This window comes from Tiliqua scincoides, chromosome 2 (genome assembly GCF_035046505.1).
Source record: "Tiliqua scincoides isolate rTilSci1 chromosome 2, rTilSci1.hap2, whole genome shotgun sequence".
NCBI classification, from domain to species: Eukaryota; Metazoa; Chordata; class Lepidosauria; order Squamata; family Scincidae; genus Tiliqua; species Tiliqua scincoides.
Genome location: NC_089822.1, coordinates 133630694 through 133647453, shown reverse-complemented (window position 1 = coordinate 133647453; position 16760 = coordinate 133630694). Strand labels below are relative to the sequence as shown.

The 16760-nt window shown below is 45.4% G+C and overlaps 1 protein-coding gene across 2 annotated transcripts; it reads right to left on the bottom strand.

Moving 5' to 3' along the window:
• Positions 1 to 427: 427 nt before the first annotated feature.
• MYL6 (myosin light chain 6) lies at positions 428 to 13837 on the bottom strand. 2 transcript variants are annotated; one of them, XM_066615115.1, is made up of 7 exons: positions 13728 to 13837; positions 13489 to 13516; positions 6548 to 6691; positions 6083 to 6256; positions 4678 to 4755; positions 3873 to 3912; positions 428 to 800 (listed from the first exon to the last, which is right to left on the bottom strand). In XM_066615115.1, exons 1-6 carry the CDS (start codon positions 13728 to 13730, stop codon positions 3884 to 3886), a joined length of 456 nt encoding a protein of 151 aa, XP_066471212.1. In that variant the 5' UTR covers positions 13731 to 13837; the 3' UTR covers positions 428 to 800; positions 3873 to 3883. The 2 variants fall into 2 exon arrangements, with proteins under 2 accessions (XP_066471212.1, XP_066471211.1); XM_066615114.1 differs by lacking the exon at positions 3873 to 3912 and having other exon boundaries at positions 13728 to 13835.
• Positions 13838 to 16760: the final 2923 nt, after the last annotated feature.

Genomic DNA, 16760 nt, shown 5'->3' with positions numbered 1-16760 from the left:
TAGGATTACAGCCTAGGATTGTTAACAATTTTCCTGCTTGATGATGTCACTTCTAGTCATGACACCACTTGCAGTGGGTCCTGACATTTTCTCATTCTAAAAAGAATAAGAACAACTGCTGCAGACCAGTCTTCAATCTATGGGTCATGACCCCAATGGGGTCAGGGTGGGTGGTGGTAGAGTGAGTGGATCATATCCTAGGAGGTGGGTGGAATTGACCTTGGGTCCCCAGTTTTGGGGTTGTGACATTAAAAAGGTTGAAGACAACTGCTCTAGACTGGTCAAACAGCTAGGTGTGACCTGCCCCAAGGTAGATTATATTCCACAATTGTCTTAAAGAAAGCATGAAGGTCATAGTTTAACTTAGTGGCATAAAATCAAAACCTGCTTGCAGCTCAGGAAAAAAACACCAATGAAAACTCTTGGAGAAGGTAAATAAAGCCACAGTTTTATAGGGCACAGCTAATAAGCCACACAGTGCTAGTAAGACACTTTTGGAACAGTTTACTAAAGCAATTTAGAGAAGAAATATAACATTTCTGGAAACAGTGATGCACGACAAGCCAGCCAGCCACAATTTGCTTCTCTGCATGGACTACTCACACCCAGAAGTACCCTTCTTGAGACATTTTTGTACTTCCAACAGTCAAGGACTAGGCCAGATGGTTGGAGAGAAGAGAACCAAAAGTAGTTTCATACACAGATAAAAAGGCACAAATTTTCAAGGATAAATTGGAGGAGACTTTCATGGGAAAAGCTAGTGGTAGGTCTTCAGCCGCTCAGAACCATCCGCACCAACTCTGTGGAGAGAAAATAGTTGTGTATGAGAGCGTCACAGCCAAAAGTGGAATGCTATGGCCAGGCTAATCCTACTGGGGAAATGGGACCTGCCAGAACATGGGCATTCAGGGGCTTCAAGAAACGTTATTAGGGGCAATAATCTTTCTACCAATTAGCAAGGTTAAAACCACTGCCCAGAGGCAGCTTCTCAGTCTAAGAGGCTTTGCACAACAATGCCTGTAGATTGGCATCATGGAAGAACAGAACAGGAGACACAGCACAGCCTTCAAATGACATCAGCAGGTGTACACTTGAAGCCTGCATGTGCATTTTGGGAAACTGGTCTGCTCTGACATCAAGACAACATAGTTTCCATGCCCTGCCCCTTCAAAAATCTGGTTAAAAATCCTATGAGAGTCAGTACCAAGAATCACAAAATGACCCTCCCCTCCTCCTATGTAGTGGGGCTCAACCTGCAACCCACCCAGAGTCCCACCCATATTCCTTTAAAAATAAAACCAGCAACTCTTCCAACATAAGCAATCCAAAACCAAAGAGGCAAGGAAACAAGGCAACACGGGCAGAAGGTATTATGGCTGTTTCTACAACTATTTGCCAGGCATTAGAATTTTGGAATTGATCCTATAGAGATGCTCTGCTTTGTGCAGAGAGAAAAATAGTTGGAGAGATACTCAGCTACAGCAGAGAAGGGACTCAGCTTCCCAGGTGAGCCTACCTAGATAGAGAGAAGGGGAGGGGAAAATGAGAGGCAGGCAGGCAGCAGCCACAGCACAGGCCCCTAAAGAAAGACTGTCCAATTAACCTTCAGTTTAGGTGGAACATCAGTGGATGGTAGGAGGCTGGCTACAAGAGCTGGAGGCTGCCATGCATTCCCATACTACTGAGCAGCTGAAGGAGAATCTGAAGGGTACTACCAAGTCGTCCCCCCCAATAACATTTTACTGTGATTATCTGTGACATATCATTGAATCTGTTTTACTTCCAAAGTAACCTTGGGGAACACTGAATGCTGCATTCCAAGATGTATATATTCTGTAGACTGAGCATCCTGAAAATCAGGGTGTTTTTTTTTTTTTTTGAGGGGGAGCAGAGCTTAAGCAAACTGCCAGACTAATTGCTGCAAAAGAAAAAAGCTGGGACTTGAAGGTGTGTGTAGGACACAGGAAGGAGAAATGGTTGAGCACTAGTCTTCATTCAAATGCTCTGCATGACTCTGCAGTCACCTATTCAAACCTGCTCACTTATACATGGCCACCTCCTTTTTACTCTCTGGAATAGTTATCTGGGCAAAAATATTTCCAAGTGTTTTTTTTAAATTATGTGCATTCAGAAAGAACTATGCCAGTAGGCAAATCTAGAAAATTTGACACTGCTAATGAAAACACCATCTTCTACACTCACCTCTCCCATCTACAGCAGGGGTGCCCAAACCCAGGCCCTGGGGCCACTTGTGGCCCTTGAGGTCTCTCAATGCAACCCTCAGGGAGCCCCTAGTCTCCAATGAGCCTCTGGCCCTCTGGAGATATGTTAGAGCCCGCACTAGCCCGATGCAACTGCTCAGTGTGAGGGCGATTGTTTGACCTCTCACGTGAGCTGTGGGATGAGGGCTCTCTCCACTGCTTGTTGTTTTACATCTGTGATGCAGTAGCAGCAGCAAAGGAAAGGCCAGCCTTGCTTTGTGCAAGGCCTTTTATAGGCCTTGAGCTATTGCAAGACCTTCATTCATTCACATAAGTTCATCTTTAATATATTCATTTTTGTAAACTTATGTAAATCTATTCAAATTTTAAATATAAATTAAATCTTTTTTTCCCTGGCCCCCGACATAGTGTCAGAGAGATGTGGCCCTCCTGCCAAAAACTTTGGACACCTCTGATCTACAGGGTAGATACACCTTTGACAGAGAGGGTGACTGCAAGGGTATTGAACCAGACCTTCTCTGTGGAGGTGCCTGAACTCTGGACCACTCAGCTTATAGGAGCATATTTAGATGTTTGGCCATTTTCCAACACATGGCTTTTAGAAAGGTATGTTTATGCTGGCTGGCTGGAGGCAACCTGAATTCCACTTTCTGCTACAGGCAACCATCCTCAGGATCACACATATATACATTGAACAAACTGGGAGCCTAATTTAAGCCACTGATCCCAGTGCCTGACCACACTCTCCCCAGTCCCTCTAGTGGCAGTGAGACAGGCCATGGTTGTAATGCCCATCGCTGCCAATAAAGCAAGCAATAGCTTCTCCCTGCTCAGCTTGGAGTTAGTTCAAGTGAATTACGTCTTCACCTAAACTAAATGCTGCTAGAGCAACAGAGACATAAATGGACTTAGAAATTTGCCTTGTACAGAGTCAGGCCAACAAATTCAGGACTGTGGATCAGCAGCTGCTCTTTGGGATCTTTCTGAGCCATGTCTGGATAGGCCAGTGACGCAAGACCTTCTGCATGTCCTCCAACACACATTTCCAAAGACTAAACTGGTTAAGGTTCCCCTCCCCTCCATCCCAAACAGCAACCAAGAAAATTCACATTTCTCCACGCAACGAGGTACATGTATGCTGAAGGTGCCTCAGGAGCGACTGCACAGAGAAAAGCTGAGAGGGTAATGAAGGTGTGAGCTGTCTGTACTCTGATTGAACAACAAAGAGGGCAGTACACAAGAGCCGCTTAAGGGATGCCACACTGACACTGGACAATTGAGGTAATAGATTTAGCTTCTTGCCCTCAGCACTCCAGGAGATGTGCCAAACTTAGGATGTTCCCCCCACCTAGCCACCCACTGCCACCAGCACCTCTAACCAAGAGCACTGCGAGGTTAACACGGGCACAGTCTTGCTTTAACCAGTCAGAGCTGCCTCAGTCATTTCCCCAGCCACCCTTGCTTGGATTACATAGAGAGTCAGCTACATGCAGAGACATGCTGGAAGGCAGGGAGAAATGGAGGAAGGTAACTGAACAAAAAGGGATGGAAAAAATAGAGAGTGCAAACCAAAACCTTCCTTTTTTTAGGTCAACAAAAAAAGGAGGCCGCTTGTAAAATATATATAAGGTAGGTTTGGAGGAGGCGTACCCCATTCGAATTCACCCTGACAAGATGTGTCTCACAAATGCTGTAGAAAGGAAGAAACATCAAAATTGATCAAGCAAATGAACACAAAACCAGACACATGGAACATCACTGACACTACTCAAGGCTCACATTAGGAAGTCTTGCAGTCTTGGTAGCATCTCTCGCCACAACATCCAACACACACAGGACAGCACTACATGTGCTCACATTTGTTACATGAGGCTCAGTCAGGTACAGAACAGCTTGACACAAAACAAAGCTAAATCCTTTGGTCGAGCTAGAAGCCACACGCTACTCTTTCTGGATTAAGGGATCCGTCGACTCCCATTACGCACACAGAGCTATGGAATGCAGGCACAGACAGGCAAACACTCTCAAGCTACAGCACTGATGCCCCCTTTCACATTTGGCAAACCACAAGGATAAGTAGTTGAAGAACTGAGGGCAGACAGTGATGCCTGCACAAGACATCAGCTCCTCTCCTCAGTATGTCATGCTTGTAACAGAAGGTGGTCAGGCATCCACACTTGAAAGGAAGTCATTACAGCAACAAGCTCTGCAATGAGGGTCTCTTCATTCAGACACAGAAGAGAGACATACAAGTGCTGCACAAGGAACACATGTGCCTTCTGACAGCACCTCCCCAAAGCCATTTCTGCCTATTCCAATGCCAGATCTCTTCCTCTTCTATCTGTGGCAGGAACAGAGAAGGATCTCTCACAAATGGCAATAGGCTCTCTCAATGCAAAGGTTAATATTCAATGCAGAGCAAAATGAGAGTACACCCAACACCCTTGTCCCTCACCTTCATAGTTAATGCAGCCATTGCTATCTTCATGGCCAGCTACAAGCATCTCTACTTCTTCCTCAGTCATTTTCTCCCCTGCAGGAGACGTCAGCAGATTGGAGGAGATTCGACACAACAGCAGAGATCAGGCCAGATCAGAAACATATGATGGGAAAGAGCAAAGAATTAGAACCAGTGCAACTATGGGTGCTCCCGGCCGCCCCACCACCTCCTCAAGGCAGTGCATGAAAATGCCATCCCTGTGACCAGAAGTAATTGAGTCATGATGTCACAATTACTTCTAGTAATTAGCACTGACCTGAGGAAAGCCCTCTTCTTTCCCCTTTTAAAAAGTCTTTTTAAAAAGGGGGAGGCAGTCAGATCAGGGAGGATTTGCTTTCCCCCCCCCCCCAAAAAACAAAACAAGCTGGTGGTGCTGCCAGCTTGTTTCACTTTGAAAAAGAGGAAAAAATGGGTGGCAATGGAGAATGATTGCTGTGGCGACCCCCCAGCATGGCACCCTGGGGTATTTGCTCCTGTTGACCCCCCCAGTACCCTAGTGAGCACAACAGAAGAATACAAAGTAAGAGGATGACGACACCATTTAAGTTAAAAAGGTTTCTAAAAAATACCCTTAGGCAAATTTTAAGAAGTCTGACTGGTTTGACCACTAGCTTTGTATATCTAGAAAAGGATGAAAATTTAGACACACACACACACACACACACACACACACACACCCCAGTATAACATGGAGTTCCACATTCAATGAGATGTTGGAGCTGCTCCATGAACTTAAAGATCAGTCCCCCAACACTGCCATGCACGAGGAAACCCTGGGATGTGTGGGAACAGCAGAGTGGATCGACATACAAGAGACTTTGAACAATGGAATAAGCCACTGTGTTCCTGCACACACTCCAGGCACTATTCAACATTACTGGCAAGTTTGTTTTGGAACACTGGGACATTCACTGTCCTGTAAAGTGCATAGAGAAAGGAAACAACTCAGGTACTGCCAACACACTACATTACCCAATCCTAGGCAAGACTAGGAGGGCAGGGACACCATGATTATCTGTTGCTAGAGTGTGAAGACTTTTACATACTAGAACAGAGGTTACAACAGAAGTCCTTCCAGGCCACTCACTGCATTCCCAAAGTGGAAGGAAGATTAAAAACAGTTATAAGGTTCTCTTAAAATTCTGGGGAGAACATCTAGCAGTTGCAGAGCTAGGACTTTGGGGTTCCATTTTTCACCCTGTCACTTTAAGAACTAAGATGGTTCCCCCCACAATACACTGCAGAAAGCATTTAGCATCCTCCCTGCAACAAAAAGGTCTAGCTACAAATAATGTCTTTTCCCAGATTCGCAGAAGGTCACGAAATCATTTCAATGTGAGCCAGTATAATCCAGTCATACCTAGAGTGACAAGAACATGACGGATCTCCGCTCCCATGACTGTGCCATTCCCTTCCTTGTCAAAGACCCTCAGCCCCTCCACGTAGTCCTCGAAGCAGCCCTGATCCTTGTTCTTGGCAATGGTCTGCATCATGGGAAGAAACTGCTCGAAGCTCAGAGTTTTCACATTCATTTCTAAAAGGAGCGCGAGAAGAAAGAGATAAGGCATTACAGTAGTTAATGGCGCTACTGGTTCAAGCAATCAGAATTTAAGGTCACCTGGCAGGTTTTGCCCACACACTTTCAATTTTTTGGGGGGGTATTTCTCTCTTTTTTTAAAACTACAATTTGTCACCAAGCTGCCAGGTTTGTACCATTTAATTCTAAAATCCACATATCCCATTTTCCCCTCTCTTGTGCAAGGAGATGGCCCTTGGATCAGAGCCACAGAATAAAGCACCATACACCCCACCAAGGGACACTCACCATCACTCTTGGGGTTACCCAGAACTTTCATGACTTCAGCATTGGTGGGATTCTGGCCCAAGGCTCTCATCACATCTCCACACTGGCTATACAGGATCTTGCCATCTCCAGTTCTGTCAAAGAGCTGGAAAGCCTCCTTGAACTCTGCAGAGGCAAAATATAAGAGCCAAGATGCAAAACAGGGAAGGAAAAATAAAATCTTCCAAACATTCCTTTTACCCAACAAATGGCATCTTAAAAATCAGATGGCTTTTCCCATATAGCAGGTCTCCTGTCTTATGTTGCCTCGTCTTTTATGCTTTTAATCACTAGAATCCCTGCAGTCGCACAATGGGTTTTAAACTGACAAGACAATTGTGCATACTTAACATTTGATACAGATGTTTTATGACTTAACTGCTAAGAGATCCAAAGCACGCACTCTTGCTTGAACATCTAAGCAGCACCTTTCTGGATCAGATCAAGAGCCACGTAGCCCATGATTCTTTGCAGGAATCTGAGTAACCAACACACACTGGGCAGTCCCCCAGATGCACTGGCTCAAGAGCTGAATGACAGAACTAAATGGACTTGCCAAAGACATCTCACACTACTTGCTCCGCAGGCACCTCCTACCAGTACACTGCTGCCTAAATTCATCTGCAAAGAGCTAGCAGATAGATGGTCCTGAACCATGGCACAAGTCTGGCTTTACACCAACTCTCAGAGTGGAAGTAAACCAACTAAGTGCTCTGGGTCTGCTTGGTTTCCCCCACTACAGGGCCCTTACCTTCATGCCCATACTGGGTCATACAGAATGAGATGTGGGTGTCTATGAACAGAATAAACCTTTCAAATGCTATTCTGGAACATGCCAAGTACAGCCAAGAAATGTTTCAAAGTCATATCCCAATGGAGCATTACAATTCCCACAACTCCCCCCACACAGGAAGTTTGTTTCTCACCTCTGGAACATTGAACTATGCTGCAGACTCATGCAAGTCCTTACCCTACTTTTTTCCTTTGGTCTAGCTCCAAGTCTAGAATGGGAGAAGTACTGCCAGCTTGCATTACTCATTAAAAATAAAATGGAAAGGTTCAAATAATGTTCTTCCTAAGGGAGGTCAGTGCAGTCTTGGATCTAGAGAGATGATGTTTGCCATACCTCTGTCAAAGTCACAGCCCTCATCTCCTTATTTTGAAAAAGGCAATAGTAGTAACCAGAATGCAGTTTGTTGTTTATACAACACTTTGGAAACACTAGCAAGGTTTAAGCTTCAATGTGAGAGGAAGCAAGAATCTAGTCTCCCATATATCCCTTAAGCTGGAGGTCATGCTTTCCTCAAAAAGGAAAATAAAGGGTGGGGGTGAGAAAGCTCTGAGAAAACAGAAGCAGCAGCTCTGAATAAAAAGACCCAATAATTTAAGAATGCTACTTACAGCCTCTACCCTGTGCAACATTTTGCAAACAAAAACACATTCTCCACAGCCCTGTTGATCCATGGTCTAGTCCAGGGGTCTCCAAACTTTCTGGCCAGAGGGCTGCATCAAACATCTGGCATGGTGTTGAAGGCCAGAAAAAAAAAATTTAAATATAAAATTTAAATAAATAAGAGATGGAACTTAGATGAGTGAATAAATGAATGGGCTCAATTCATTCAATCTCTCTGGCCCTCAGAATACCCTCCAGACACATCCAGAGCACAGCTTGGTCATGTACAATTGAGTGGGCCAGAAGCTTTCAGGGGACAAGAGGCTGGCTGCAGGCCAGATAGAGGCCTGTTGCGGGCTGCATCTGGCCCCCAGGCCAGGGTTTGGAGAACCCTGGTCCAGTCTGTTATTTTGGTGGTTGTGGCAGAAGAAGAGAACACCTTGATATTTGGTATCCCTAAAGTGGCAGCGAGGTCTAACAGACTCAACCTTCTGTTATCAGTAGAGATGTTTTGTTTCTGGTGAGAAAATTAGGATTACAGCCTAAATCTCACTTCTGAGTAAGGTAAACACCATTTTCAAACACCTCTATTTAACAGATATTAAGGCTGCAGCTCTAGGCTCACTTTCCTGTGGTATGGTTGACCACAACGGGGCTTACTTCCAAGTAAACATACACAGGATTGGGCTGCAAGAGGTATAATCAAATTGCCTGGGAGACAGGTCATTTCTCCTATGAGCAGGATCCACTTTCATCAGTACAGGTACACAGTTTAAGTAACAGGAGCCTTGAAGTAACCCAATCTGTACGGAAGGACAATTGCAGCCCAAAACGTCCAAGAGCCTGAAAGGGGAGGAGAGAGAGAGAAGCTTCACAAGCACAACACCAGGAAAGAAAACAGACTTGGTCTTGGTAGCACCTTAAAAGGTGCTTTAAGCATACAGCTGTGTACTTTGAGTTTCCACAGTCTATGAACACTCTGTCAGATGCTGAACAGGCACACTGCCAACAAGACACCATATACAGTACAGTGTTCCGAGAACTGTATTTTAAGGAGTCTTGAATGTTGCAGATCGACTTGAATACTGGGCATAAAGGTATTGTAACAGCACAATGTACACGCTTCAAGATTGCAAGATGCTGCTTTTCTGAATAGCAGTCAAGATCTTGGATGACAGTGAGCAGCAATGTCAAGTGGGATGGTTGTCTCCCAATGACTTTCTCTTGCCACCACTTTCAAAGATGGACTCCAAATCAAGTAGGAGTAATTAGAGCACCTTTAAATGGAGTTTTTGTACAAATTGCTCCCCATTATGAAAGTGGCCTTTAATATTAAGCTGTCTTCTATAGAGAAAGACTGATCTAGGTAGAAAGTCTTCTATAGAGAAAGACTGATCCACTTATCTAGGTAGTACCTGCTGTGACTGGCAGTAGCTCTCCACTGTCAGATGCCACTCTCATTGCAAGTATCCAGCATTTGTTATCAATTAAACTGGAGATGACTTGCACGCAGGAGGCCCCAGGTTCAATCCTTGGTATTCTTTAAGGTGCAAGTTCTATTTCCAGCCTCAGGTAGGCACAGCTTGCCTAGCCTTGTCCAGCGTCCGTTGTTTAAGAAAAGATCTTCCAAATTTTAGCACTGTCACTTGGATCTTAACCGATACAGCATTATATCTCATGGTAGAAGAAGCAAAAATCATTTGCTTAGCTGTTAAAACGTAAACCTCAAGCATTCTTTGTGCGACATAAATGTGCAAAAATGTCCAGAAAGCTGATAAATTCAATGTAATGTGAAAGGCTCGTGAATTTTAGAAAAAAGTGAAATTTCTCAAAGAGACATGGGGGGTCAAAGCGGATCTCTTAATGTGCCAGAGACACACCAGTGGTAAGCAATCAGGAAAAAAATAAACTGTTCCAGATCAGCCATGAAGACACCAGCATGCTACAGCATACATGTACCTGCTGCCGTGCCACAGATTCAAAGTCTGGTTTAGAGATTATCAGCCTTGAGAGATTCCAAAGATGCTTTTGCCTAGCCATAAATTCCGTAACAGCTAATTGCTCTGGACATTCAGCTAAAGATGCTCGAGTCTTAACTACCTCAAAGCCTCCCACCTAGCAGGAGGCATCGGGGTCATTGCTACCTTTTCAAGTCTATCAAATCAAGGTCACACACGCACACAACAGTACAGTGATGGCAACGTTATCCAAACTAGAAGCAGCATCTCATTTAGATCAGTCATTTCAAGGGGTGGTCTGGGATCCAGAATAGAGATGACATGCATCTTCCCATTTGACGGACAGCACCCATGCATAAACTCCAGACATCATTCTCTCTTCCACCTCACTTTCCAGAGCCCTGCTTATCCAGCTTCTGTAAAATCCTACTTATAGCTGCCCTCGTGCCCCATATCTGGAGAGCTTGAGTGACACAGAGCATGTCAGCTCTATGGTACCCAGAGTAGAAAAGGTAGGGAGAGGGAAAACAGGACACACACATCTTTCTTCCAGTTAGAGTCTTCACTGAGTGACTTCCCTATCTAAAACATGGTGGGCTCAAGGATAGCATTAATACCTCCTAGTCATTCAAAGAAAGGCCCAAAAAAATTCGAAGAATGGACCAAGAAAACCTTACCACACTTCTAGAACTAAACCATCATATCCTTCGGTCTCTACAATTTAAAACGTTTTTCTGTTTCTAAAATTCTTTACTTACTGTGTTCCCAATTCATGTTTTGTGAAACACACAGACCCACACTAGTTCAATTGGTTTCTCTTTCTCTCCCCCTCCCCCCACCCAAACAAATTCATTTTTAGCAACTTTGATTCTTTCTTCTGGTTCCTATTTTCATCTCCAGCATTGCTAATCCCATGTGCTTCAAATATTAATTTTCTTATGAACACATCAAGCTATTTTATATGGAGTCAAGCTATGAATATAAGAGATTTTCCTTCTGGAAAATTAGGTAAATCAGTCTGAAACTGATACAAGCTATGGCTTTCCCTTGCACAAACAGCAGGACAGGCAACTCACTGACAATACCCAGCTGAAATCAGTTGTTGGTCTACATTTAAGAGATTCATTTTCTACAATACTGATGAGTCTTGAGCTTGTTTCCATCTGTAGCCATTTTAATTCTGTTACAGCAAGAAATACAGAAGTATTTCTTCATTGATGAAAAGGTGACAGGAAGAGAAAGAACATCGAGTGGGAGTCTTCATTAAAAGACAGTCTCCCTCCTTCACAGATTCCCCAAAAAAGTCATCTTAATAAAGATTTGCATTTGAGCTCGTTCATTGGATTGAACAAGCAATCTAGTTTTAAGAAGCCACTGATCCAACGTGCCAGCACTATTCTGAAAATTCAACTGCTGGACTAGTTGGGACACAGTCAATTCTTGGAAAGATGTTTGTGGGGTGGGTAAACATCACACTATGATGAACAACTATTAAACACCAATGTGAGTTATAGGCAGGGCCTGTTAGAGGGGGATAAAGGGGGTAATTTGTACCAGAGCCTAGGAGTCAAAGGAGGGGGCCCAAAAATTTCATGGGATCCTACATTTTCCTATCCCACCTGGATTTGCAGCCCATGCGGAATGCTGTAGGTCCAGCCCAGTACACATGGCTTGAGCCAGCGAGAATGCATACATGACACTCCTTACACAATGTCAAATCTGGGAGAAACTGGTCTGCTAAAGTGGCTCTTTGACTTGTGCATCCACTTGCCATGAGGAAGTGGATAATAGCTCAGGAACTCAGCTGCAAGACTAACGCTGCTGCAGAAGTAACTTTTGGTACACACAGGACACTTTCCATTCTAGTGTGAGCCATAAGATGCTAATTTTCAGCAATGATTTTTTATATTTAAAAGATTTTAGAGAGACTTAGCAGTGTGCTTGGTTTTTCATATTACAGTATACTGCTGCAATGCTGCATGAGTGGGAAGACCTGAGCTCCATAGACTTTTCTGGCTGTTACCACCTTCTCCCTGCACTGTTTTGCCCCCTTTTGCCCATCCCCATTGGCATGCTCCCCCACTATTTTGCCCCCTCCCTGTTTAGGAAGGCCCCCCCCAAAAAAAAACTTTGTATCCCATGATAAGATTTCTCTGAGGCCCTGGTTACAGTGAACAACAGGGATGGCATTGTGAGACCCCAGGCTTGGGAGTCTCTCTGCCAAGGAATCTCTCCTTTCCTCCCCAACGCCTGGGATCACGGCTGGAATGTCCCAGGGCGGCGGCAGTTCCCAAGCCTGCCTGTTCCAGAATGAGATTCTTGCCCATATAAGGAAACTATGAGCACATTAACCCGCGCTCCCATCTTTGCTGGCTTGAAATGCGAGGCTCGAAACTTCAACCTGGCCAGCAAGACTCAGAAGTTCAAGGCACAGGATCTGCCTCTGTGCTGGATTCACACGGCCCTTCCCACAAGGCATGCAAGAAACACACTTCCTCACCCCCACCCCCAAACTGCGCTGGGCGTTTGCCACCAGCGGAACCCAAGCAGCCATTTCCCCCCATCCTTGTTTGCACAATGCAAAACCCAACTACCGGAAGTGTCTACATATCTGGGGCTTCTTACTCAGCGATCTTCTACTACCCCTATTGCACACACACATCAAGATTCAAGCATCATAACCCCCCCCCCACCCTGCATTGAACAGAAAACTGACTACACACTGCATTGCCCCAGAGAAGACAACAATGGAAGCAGCCACCAGCTGCGCTGGGTGGGTCCTTCCAGGCGGCTTTCAAACCAGGAAATGCATTGTGCATCATGAGCCATGCAGCCCCCCAAAAACATATCCATTCCTGTGCAGGCGAGGGGGTTGGGTAGGGAGGCTAGGATTAGAACTAGTTCAAAACACACACGAAAATGGGGGCTCTTTACAGTTAGATACAGAACTCCAAGAGACAGGCACATTAGCAAAGGGTTAGAAAAAGGATTAATAATCCAAGGGAGTGGGTTTTCCCCCCAGACACTAACTCACCATCCCAGGACTGTACTCATGAGGGGGGTGGGGGGAGGGAGGGAGGGAGAGGGAGGCTAGAAGAATGAAGAGGAAGGAGAGAAACTCATTAAGGCTACAATCCTACCCACACTTTCCTGGGAGTAGGTTCCACTGACTCTAATAGGACTTACTTCTGAGTAGACATGCCTAGGATTGGGCTCTGGAGATGCAATCCTACCCACACTTTCCTGAGAGTAAGCCCCACTGACTATAATGGGATTTACTTCTGAGTAGACATGCCTAGGATTGGGCTCTGGGGCTGCAATCCTACCCACTTTCCTGGGAGTGGGCTTCCAGTTCGACATGCCCCTAAGCGAACTGAAGCCTCCCACGAGGACCATCCTTTCGTAAGAATTCTGCAGGACAGCAGTAGCAGCAGCACCACCACCCCTATGAGTCGGTGCCACCAACAGCACAGCCCACTCCTCCTCCGCCTCCATCCCATCCCAGTGTCCGTAGAGGCCCACACAGTGTGAGGGGGGGGGCCCCGCAGGGCAGAGACAGCAGCAGCACCTACCGGCAGTCTGGTCTTCGGAGAAGTCGCACTGCAAAGCAAAAGAGAACCAGCCGGTTAGTCCTGGAGGAGGAGGGCGGCCAGGAAGCCTCTTTGCAAGCCCTGCTGCCGAGGCTGCCGCCTTCCCGCCTACTCCTCCTCCAAGGTGACCCCGGCTCCTGCTCACAGGCAGCCCACCAGCGCCTCACACACGCGCCCCTGCACAGAGCGCTTTCCTGCGGCTTCAGGCTCAAGGCACCCACCATGATTACAGCAGCCGCGGTGTCTCCTCTGCCTGAGCTCTGACAACTCCCTCCGTCCTTCCGCCCAGACCGTGCAAGCTCTTTCTTGCGGGCGGGCGGGCTCTGACGTCACTGCTCAGACATTCGTCTCTCATTGGCCGATGCAAAAAAAGGGGAGGGGTCGATCGAACGAACTCGCCCTTGAAGTTCTACTAATGAATACTGTACCGCAATACTCAGAAGGAAGTGGGAGGAGTCCCCGCGCCCCTCGCTGTGACGTCACGTGCCCAAGGCAAGAGCCGCACCTTCTTTTGCCTATAGACGGGCGTTGGGACGGGAATCTCGCGTGCGCAAGTCTGGCAGCTTTCAGACGGAGCTATTACACTGCATGTTGGGAAATGTAGTTTTCTGAAACAAATTCTCTGGCCTAGCTGAGTGGCGCTAAGTCAGGGGTGTCAAACTTGTTTCATTACAGAAGGCCAAAGTGAGCACTCGGGGGGCCTACTGAGGGTCGGAAGTGACGTCACTGAGAAGAAAGTGACGTTATTAAGCATAGGATGACCAGAAATAAGCACTTTGATCTCACATAGAAACTCACAGTCCAATCCTATCCACACTTTCCTGGGAGCAAGTCCCATTGACTCTAATGGGACTAACTTCTGAGTAGACATGCATAGGACTGGGCTGTCAATAGCGGCAAATGAGAGAAAATTGCAAATTGTGTTCATGTTTTCAAGATATGAGAGAGCCCAATTATCAAGCTGGGAGTGCCCAGTTACAATGAGGGCCTGATAAATGGCTTCTGGGGACCACATTCGGCCTGTGGGCCTTATGCTTGTCACCCCTGTTGTAAGTACATACTGCATACTGTGCTGAAGTTGGTCCAGAAAAAGACCCCGTTCCATCTCATCCACTTACTGCTAGAGAAGGGACACGCAATGCTGAAGTTGGTTTCTTTGGAGGTGGGCAACAAGATCAGCGGGAGGAGAATGTGGGGAAAAGAGAGCAGAGAAATGGAGAATAAGAACACAAGAAGAGCCCCATTGGATCAGGCGAAAGGCCCATCTAGTCCACCTTCCTGTATCTCACAGCGGCCCACCAAATGGCTCAGAGAATTCGACCCTTCCTTCATGAAGTCACAGGGGTGACTGATGTTGCTGCTGTCTCACAGCCCAGCTGGTGTGGGGGGCAGCTTGCTGACATGGCACTGGGGCCAGGATCACCACTGAACTGTGATATGCCCAGCCAGGCCATCTCCTGACATGAAGTGCTGCTGCTGCAATTGAAAGAGGAGGGGTGCCACGGGAGGCTGACAGCCTCGTACATGAGCTCTGAAGAAACACAAGAACGTTGAAATGCTGACCTGAGGATGTCAAACCGGCAACAATGTGTCTAATAGTCTGTGGGCCCAATCCTATCCAACTTTCCAGCTCCGGTGCAGCTGCAATACAGCCCCAAGGTAAGGGAACAAATGTTCCCATACCTTGAAGAGGCCACTGTGACTTCATGCACAATCCTAACCCACTTTCCAGCACCGACATAAGAGTAATGCAACTTTGAGGTAAGGGAACAAACATTGCCGTACTGTTGCAAGGCCAAAAGGCCAACCCAAGATAGCAACTCAGTACACAGGTGAAGGTTTGAAGGCTTTATTGAATTGTATACAATTGACCCAGGGACTCTCTGTAGTCCAAATCATGGGTCCCTTTTGATCTGTGGGTTCTTCCCTTTATATTACACAATCCTTGGTCTGGAAACCTAGACTTCTCATTCACTGAAGGTTTGACATCATAACTGGAACACAATTTTAATTAGACAGAGATATGATACATTTACATACAAGATGGAAGAGAGGCAGGCAACAGGTGAACACAACTTTTGATTGGCTTTCAGGTGGAATTACATCTTCAATCTCTGCCAAAATTTATATAATCTTAAAAATTTATATAATTCTTAAAAACCAGTAGGGTGCGCTGTTCTCACATTTGTTAATTTTAAAGAAAACAAGTTTTCATACCATTTTATTAAAAATACATGCAAATACTTAAGTATGAATGTGTAAGCAAACACTTGGTAAAACGCTTATGTTTTTTAAACTCTTTTAATTAAATGGTTTTGCTAAATTGCTTATTTACATAATTTAATTCAAAACAACTTTATTAAATCTGATCATAGAAGGGGCTCCTAATAAAATACCTTTAACCTAATTTCAGCTCTTTTTGTCTTGTTCTAGCCTGACCTTGTGCTGTTGCAAAGCACCTGGTACCATTGCCTGCTCGTTAAGACAAGAATGTTCTCTTTTTGAACTAATTGGTGTGGTAGCCTACACATCTGTTAATCTTGCCTGGTTTACACCGGTTTTCTGGATCCTCCCATATTTTAATTGTACAGACTTGGAGTTTCAAGTCTTCCTTATCTATGAACTGTCTAGGAGACACTCTTTGATTTAAGGCTGCATTCTGAATCACATTTGTGGTTTTTTCTTAAATTTAAATTTAAGCCCAGCCACCTTATTGCCAGCATTTACAGATCCTATTGAGCATGATTGCAATCATGCAGTTGGCAATTTGGTTTTTCTCTGCTTTGTAAGCATCCTATTTTAGAAATCAGACATCTCTTTGTTATTGTGAATTTGAATATTTTTGTTTATATTCTACTGGGCCATTTAATCCAGATTCAAAGGCCCACTTGCTTTAGTACCTTGAGGAGGCCTCCATGACTGCCCCCCATCTGCAGGATGCAGCACATGCCCCACTGTTGCAAGGTGGTTGCTTAATTGTTGTGTCCGCAGCAATTTTCAAACAAGCTCAGAGTGAGCTAGAAGTGCAAAGTTAAAAATAAACTCAAAAATAGACTCGGTAAGCAAGCTTGATGAAAATGAGCAAACATTTATTCATTGCCAGCAATGGGCTTCTCTCGGTGGTTCAAAATGGGGAACACGGAGAGCTGTGGTCTCTCAGTGTCCCAGAGAAAAAGCAACATTCCCTGCTGGGTGTGACCTTATACACCTGTAAAGTTCTTTGTCTCGAGAAAATCCCAATCATATTCGTTAGA